Below are 7,755 nucleotides of genomic sequence, written 5' to 3' on the forward strand. Positions count from 1 at the left end.
GGTTCACCCCCTAGGATAAACCATTAAATTCACCTCTCTTTCTAAACTAATCAAAGTGTGAGATAGATAATTAAATAAAATAAAATAATTTTGAAAAAATTACGTCAATTTTAATGATGTTAGCATCGTCTTTTAAACACTAAATCTTAAATTCTAAATCTCAAATCCTAAATCTTACACCGAAATTCTAGACCCTAAACCTATCTCAAATCCTAAACTATAAATTAAACCGTAAATCCTAAACACAAACCCTAAACTTAGACGCTATAGGATTTGAATTTAGGGTGTAGAGTTTAGGTTTAGAGTCTAAGATTTGGGTTTAGGGTTTACGGTTTGAATTTAGGGTTTAGAGTTTGGGTTTAGGGTTTAGCTAATGGCGTTAGCGTTGTTAAAATTGACATTATTATTTTTGACTATTTTGGATATTTAAAAAAATATTTAATATTTTTATTTATTTATCTACGTAACATTTTAATTGATTATTAGGGATCTAGTGAATTTAAAGGTTCATCCTAAACAATAAACCTAAGTTTTGTTCATACGAATGAGACACACAAGAAATTAATTTCAAATAATATTAAAGAGATGATTCTATTAAATAGGTTTTGGAGGGTTTCTAAAAATTCACTCCTATCGCAATCAAAAGATCGTCATGTAGCCAATAGAGAGTTGAAGACTGCGTTAGTTCATATTCCCCGATCTGTCCATCTTTCATCCTTGCACATCCACTCCACCAACCAGCCCTTATTTACCTTCATTAATATTTTATCCTTACTTTTATATATATAAAAATTAAAATTAAATCAGAATCTATGGAAAGAAACTTCTAATCCACATATGTATGTGTATTTTTGTATGTGGCAGTTATAAAATAACATATTGGTGTTTATGAGATATCAATCGCATTAGTTACATATAGCGCTGCCACTTTAGATCTCTTTTGTTTTTTACTTTTTTTGTGTTGTTTGCGAATGTTTTCAAAGTAATAATAGTTGTATATTTTTGTGTGGGATTAACTTATCTTATTGATATTGTGCGACCCATTTACAATAAAAATTCAACGGCTGTCTTTGATCTTCACTGTGCATTTTCCTTGCATCTTGCTATATTATTGTTATTTAGCTTGCTATTTCTGTTTATACAAATATTTCTTCCATGTTCGTTTTTAAACACCTTTTGTGAAAACAGCAAGATATCACGTACGGTTTCCTTTGGGAACAAGTTAGTGCAAGAAGATAAGATAACACATATATATATATATATAAGAAATCGGCTGAGCATGAAGGATATATGTTTTGATGTGAAAAACAAATGAGCATGGAAACATATTGCAAGTGTAACCTGAAATAAAATTAATTTGTTTACCAAATTAAGTGCTAATGATGTCAAAATTTCTGAAAGGTAATTTGTACATATTATCTAGAAGAGAATATAATTAAAGTCGTTTTTAATTCCTTGGTTTAAAGGCAATGATGCATTTTGCTGATGTAGAAGCATATGGTCCAACGCTGGCCACTAGCATCATTCTTTTGTGCATACATCGTATGCCTCTCGATATCTTTCCCTTCTCTTTTTCTTAAACACCCAATTTCTTTGAAAAAATCTGAAAATTCGTGGGCGACTAGTTCTATGAAAGGGAAATATAACAACTGGTATCTTTTTTTTTCTGAAATGTTAAATTTATATATCAACAAAAAAGGTGTACAATAACGAAAATTTAGCAAGCATTACTACAGGTGGGTATTGACGTCCCAGGCTCCCAGCCCTCGTTGCACCAGTAAGCTTTTGAAACCAGGTTTCCCTAGTCGGAGGGATAAGATTTTATTTCGAATTGTTTTGTTTGGCTTTGAAAGTATATATCATGCAATAGTTTTATAATATATGTGTGAATTTGTGTGTGTTTATGTGAATTTATTTTTCTAATATAAATATCGGATTGACAGTAATATTTCCATTGTACAGATATAAACTGTGATCAATATTACATTATAAGTTGTCTATTACTTATAAAAATTTCTCACGTGACTGAACCTCATTAGAAACAAGAGATAAGTTTGTAGGCATACAATAGTGGAGAGTGTCTTCGTCCGCGGTAACTTGAGTTGTGTGAAAGATTTGCACTGACTCATCGAACCTAGAAGCTGCATGCATCATTATATATCCCATATTACGTGCATTATGTTCGCTAGCAAATTTTTTTTTTTGAGAATATATATGCTATTTTCAGGTGGCAGATACACCTAAACTTGGATCCGGTCATCAATTTAAACTCTTTATAAAATACACCGATTGAGGAAAGTTTTTTAATCTTTAGGATATCTTCAATTCTATTATATTTTCCATTCCACTCTAAAATAGAGTTTAGGGTAAAAATGTTCCAGTGATACTATATTTTTCACTTTATAATAGAGTGGAAAATAAATTTACTAACTTATTTTTTTCTGGTCAGCATTTTATTTTTCATTATAAAATAGAGTCTCACTGGATCAACAACCAACTCTATTATAATGTTATTTTATTTTAGAGATAAACTCTAAATAATATTGTATAGTTTTTATTTAGTTAAATCCAAAGTGTTTGAATGCTTCAAATGTCAAAAATGTTTTTATGTATTGTGCATGCATGTGCCTCGATAACATTGATTTTTCAGTGATGTTGATTATCTAACCTCCCCCTCCCCCGGTCCACGATAAACAAATATTTTGAAGAATATAATGGCTAAATAAAGATGTCAAAACTCATGCCCAACGAATACTCGGTACCTATTACCGTTTATCATCTTTTTGAACATGTTTTACAGTTTATCATTTTATTTACCAAAAGTAACAAAGAAAATCTTTGAATTTAAATTTTGATAAAACCACGACGGTTGCCGGCTTTCTGTTAAGAAAATAAACCCACCTTGAAATTGTGATTTGTTTTAGGTATGCTTGTAATGTAACTGTATGACCTATGGTTAACGGAATATATTTTGCAATGTCTAAATCTAAGGTCTGAGCAGGCTGACAACAAAATATAAGAGAAAGTTATGAGTAGAAAATGACGCCCGCACCTGAACATATCTGGAAGCATTCATAATTAGGGGGTTATTTGTTCAAATCAGATAATTAATTCTGATCAAGTAAAAATTTATTGAAGTTTTAAGTAAGCTAGTTATGTAATAGATTATCTTAGTAATTTAAGTTTGTTTGTAGACGCTATGGAAGTGTTTATCTTAAGTGAAATAACTATACTTCAGTCTATGAAAGTTTCAAAGACTAGTAGATTACAGAAATCAAACAAACGAAAATTTCTATGTCTCAAATAATAATAAATATCTCTTGTTATCATTTAATATTGCCTGCAAAAGATTACGGGTTTACAGAGTACAAATATAGTAAAACTCTATAAATTAATAATGTTTATTTATTGATTTTTAGAATTATTAATTTGCAAAAAATACTTTTTAGATTAATATATTTTGAATTATGTGTTAATGTAATTAAGAAAATAATTGATTTTATTGTATATGTATTGATTAAATTTTACATATAAATTTTATGTTATTCTTATTCGATTATTTGGTGTATAGAATTTACATACCATAAATGTAAATGAAATTTTTGGTTTAAAATAAAAAATTAACATTAACATATTTAGAAAAGTTAAATATAGACTTCAATGTGAATTAAAATAAAATATACAATATATTTTTATATTTATATAAACATTATATACTTTAGTTATTAAGTTATGTTTATATTGGAACTATATATTTACATAAGATTTTAAAATTTTATTATCTTATTATCTTATCGAACTGTGTCATATTTTACACTAATCCAAATATAGACTGCTAAAATTTATTAATTTATCGTGTATATTAGTTTATCGAATATTAATTTATAGAGTTTATATTATAGCTTCTTACAAAAAAAACATAACAGTTTCTTACAAAACTTAGGATTAGTTTGGTGTGAATTTAATGATACGATATACATAGAAAACAAAAAGAAATATCACAATCAGTATATTATAATACTACATTATTAGATTTATAGGTCTACAAGCAAATATTGTAATTTCTTATCTTTGCGATTTTGCGTGATGCTTATTATTATTGCTTTTAATCTTCAGCAAGTTCAGGATTTTGCATGATGCTTATTATTATTACTTTTAATCTTCAGCAAGTTCAGGATGTTTCCAAAGAAGATTGGTTTTCACTATTTTTATAATACGATGTCTTATATATTTTGGTGTTTACACAAACACATACACCAGGCCACATCGAAGTTTCAAAAGAAGTTTGGATATAGCTAGCAAGTCATGGGCGTGACATAAAAGAGAGATAAAGTAGGGGTGGGCACTTCGGTTATTTTATCGGTTCGGTTCGGGTTCGGTTCGGTTTGGTTAATTCGGTTCAATGATTTATCCAACCAAAGTAAACCATAGTTAGTTCGGTTTGGATCGGTTTCGGTTCGGTTTGAACTCAGTTCGGTTTGAATTCGGTTCGGTTTTAAAACACAAACGCATGGTCATAAAATCATCGTGTTGACGATTATAAAAACTAAATTATGTTGACTAAATTCAATATAAGACCGAAAAAACTTTTAGAAACACAAAACATTTATAAGAGCACAATCAAATCAAAGTTAACTATAATAAATAGAAAATTAAAAAAACATCGTTAATAATACCTCTACAAAATAAACTATGTAAACTAAATATAATGTAAAACTGAAACAAAAACTTTAACAAATTATAAACATCAAACAAAAATTAACTAAAGTAAATAGAAAACTAAAAAAAAATCCTTAATAAAATTAACAATAACTTTAGTCTTAGCATTTTAGTATATTGTATATTGCTAATATGCACATTGGTTATGGGTTCGGTTTAGTTTGGTTCGGTTCAATGTGGTTCGGTTCGGATCGGGTTCGGTTCGGTTGGTTCGGGTTGGGAAAATCTTAGACCTAACTGTTTGACAATAGACTTTGGTTCGGTTTGAATCGATTTCGGTTCGGTTGGTTCGGTTCGATCGGTTCGGTTCGGTTTTTTTGTCCATCCCTAAGATAAAGTCTATATCATCAACCAGAATAACATCTAGTATGAAATAATCATATGAAGCCTTTTTTCAAACAAAAAAAATCACATGAATAAAAAGTATATCATACTTTATTTAAAATAACAACTTATATTCAAATCCAGTTACATATTACCTGTTTAATTTTAAGATATTCACATTAATTTAGGGGGTTTTGGGGGATAGATATACAATCCTTTTAATTCTAGTAAAATTGCATGGGTAAGTGAAGAAAATTCACAGTTACACAACTATTTTTTTTTCAATCATTTCGTTTACAAGAAAATACACTCTCGAAATATAATTGAGAAGACTATATATGCATCTACACAATCTGTATATAAACATCTAAGTATATGTAATCTTTACATTGCAACATTTAATTTAAAGAAAACTGTATATTTTTTTGTTTCTATATGATTTTTGCCTCACTTCTCCCACTCTCTTCCTCTAACCCCTATGACCCAATTAATTAACCCAAAAACATATACACAAATCTCAAATCATATAATGCAAATGACCCCACCAATCGGAAAAGAATCGTACTCTGCAATTCCGACACTTGTCACCAGAACCTTTTTTCACTCACACCGGTTTAAGTAGAGTACCAATTTAAACCAGGTAGCTGGTACGACGTCGTTCTGAATAATCCATCCCCTAACGCACCACCTTGCTGCTGCATGAGTGGCGGTGGCTCCTCCACCATCGACGAAGACATGTTCGAACAGTCTCCTCCTCCTCCTACTCCTCCGACGCCGTGAAACCGTTTGCTCGGAGATACATCATGCTCTTCCTCCGCTACAGGCCAATACGGCATCGGAAGAGCTCGTTTCAGATTCGCCATCATCATCATCGTTCCAGAGGAAGAAACAGGGTTTAAACCGTTACCAACAACTTCGGCAATGGGATTACCATTACAGACATTGAGATTGACTGCATCGGCGGCTCCGTTGCTGCACATCAAGCCGCTTCCGTCGTACAAACCGGGATCACCGTCGGAGAACATCCCGTAACCACCGGAGAATCTCCCCGGGAAGAAGTTCATTGATCTTGAGACATTGTGGTTGAGTCCTGAAGGGATTTTCCTGAAGATGTAGTCGATCATATCATGATCCTTTTCGTTATCAACGTGTCGTCCCGCGTTGTTCTTCTTGTAGATTCGACATAGCACCCAGTCATCAAGCTACGTAACAAATAATCAAGAAATCAAGAAACTGTCTATCAACAAAAAACAAATCAAGAAATCAAGAACTCACATAAATATGAAAAAAATATATCAAGAAATCAAGAACTCATATAAATATGAAGAATATTTTTAAAGATCGATGAATCATTACCCTTAGGGAGTTTTTCTTGTTGCCGTAATCACATCCTGGTGGTCTATTGTTTGGTTTGTTGTCGATGAGACGGTACTCATGCATGATCCAGTCGCTTTTAACGCCTTTTGGAGGTTTGCCACTGTAGAAGACGAGTGCCTTCTTCACACCGACCTTTTGGTTCCCGTCGGAAGCAAGCACCGGTTTATCAGTACCCGTGGCTTTCCAGTAACCAGACGTCGCAGCTCTGTTTGGCCTAGCTCCGTTCGGATACTTGCGATCTCTAGGACTGAAGAAGTACCATTCCTGCTCTCCAAACGATGCCTTAGCTACAATAATATACAAAAAATAATAATAAAAAGAAAAAATTTAGATCATACGTCACACAAAAATGATCTCTGGAGAAAGTTAAAACTTTTAAAGAACTCATAAAAAGGGGTAAAACTTGGACGATGATGATGAGATCCTCTTTACCTGGAAGTTCCCATGGATCGAACTTGTAGAGATCGACGTCAGCGATGATGGAGACAGGTAAAGGAGCTGAGGCGGCTTTGCGTTTGAGGTAGTGAACGACAAGCTCTTCATCGGTTGGGTGAAAACGGAATCCTGGAGGAAGGTTAGGCTGCGGCGGCGGCGGAGGACCACCGGAAGAATCTGTACTCTCCATTACAAGAACCTTCTCCGTTGATGAAAATCTAATACAAGAGAATTTTCTAGTTTATAGGATTGTAAGAGAAGCTCATATCAAAGATTATTCCCTCTCTTTCTTTTTTTTTCGCTTAGATATTTGTTTTTTTTAGGTTTGATGAAAAATGCTTCACAGCGGCGTTACCATTCTTTTAAATGGCAGCATAAAACGCCAGTTTATGGGGGCTTAATCCTCTGTTCTTTCTCCATATATATAAATACACCCGCGCGTAGATTAGGTTAAAATACAAAACAATAATTTTGTTAGTAGAATATTGTGGAATTAAAGTTTGTAATCCTTGCAGCCCTTTTTGTGGAATCTTTTATTTTAATATATATCTAGATGCCTTTACCATAACGATTTGTCAAAGTTATAGATAAGAAGTATGTAAAACCTAACATTGATACCATCATTAAGAAAATATCTTATATATATAAGACAGACAAGGTAGTTTTTGGAAACGACTCTGACATTACCACAAACACTAGTTAGAAAATCAATAAGCTCACACAATTCATGTTAATCAGCGACTATTGTAAGATTATTTGTAAAGTACAGAATTCCCCAGTATTTCAGCCGATTTTAGTGTGCATTGGTTGCACTAAAGGATCTAAAATGTGGCGACAATGCGACACATACAAAGCCTGACTAATCATGTCGAGTCTCTGTAATTACTAAACTAACCAGAG

The 7,755-nt window shown here is 32.2% G+C and overlaps 1 protein-coding gene across 1 annotated transcript; it reads right to left on the reverse strand.

The window, feature by feature from the left end:
- Window positions 1–5,298: 5,298 nt before the first annotated feature.
- On the reverse strand, window positions 5,299–7,342 carry LOC108806434 (NAC transcription factor 56-like). Its single transcript, XM_018578552.2, has 3 exons — window positions 6,853–7,342; window positions 6,400–6,707; window positions 5,299–6,245 (listed from the first exon to the last, which is right to left on the reverse strand). Exons 1-3 carry the CDS (start codon window positions 7,043–7,045, stop codon window positions 5,658–5,660), a joined length of 1,089 nt encoding a protein of 362 aa, XP_018434054.1. The 5' UTR covers window positions 7,046–7,342; the 3' UTR covers window positions 5,299–5,657.
- Window positions 7,343–7,755: the final 413 nt, after the last annotated feature.

This window comes from Raphanus sativus, unplaced genomic scaffold, assembly GCF_000801105.2.
Source record: "Raphanus sativus cultivar WK10039 unplaced genomic scaffold, ASM80110v3 Scaffold4044, whole genome shotgun sequence".
NCBI classification, from domain to species: domain Eukaryota; kingdom Viridiplantae; phylum Streptophyta; class Magnoliopsida; order Brassicales; family Brassicaceae; genus Raphanus; species Raphanus sativus.

Coding starts and splice junctions, on each gene's coding strand:
- LOC108806434 (XM_018578552.2), bottom strand. CDS start 7,045: ATGGAGAGTACAGATTCTTCCGGTGGTCCTCCGCCGCCGCCGCAGCCT. Junction 6,708..6,852: donor CGATCCATGGGAACTTCCAG/GTAAAGAGGATC, acceptor ATATTATTGTAG/CTAAGGCATCGTTTGGAGAG. Junction 6,246..6,399: donor ACAAGAAAAACTCCCTAAGG/GTAATGATTCAT, acceptor TTTGTTACGTAG/CTTGATGACTGGGTGCTATG.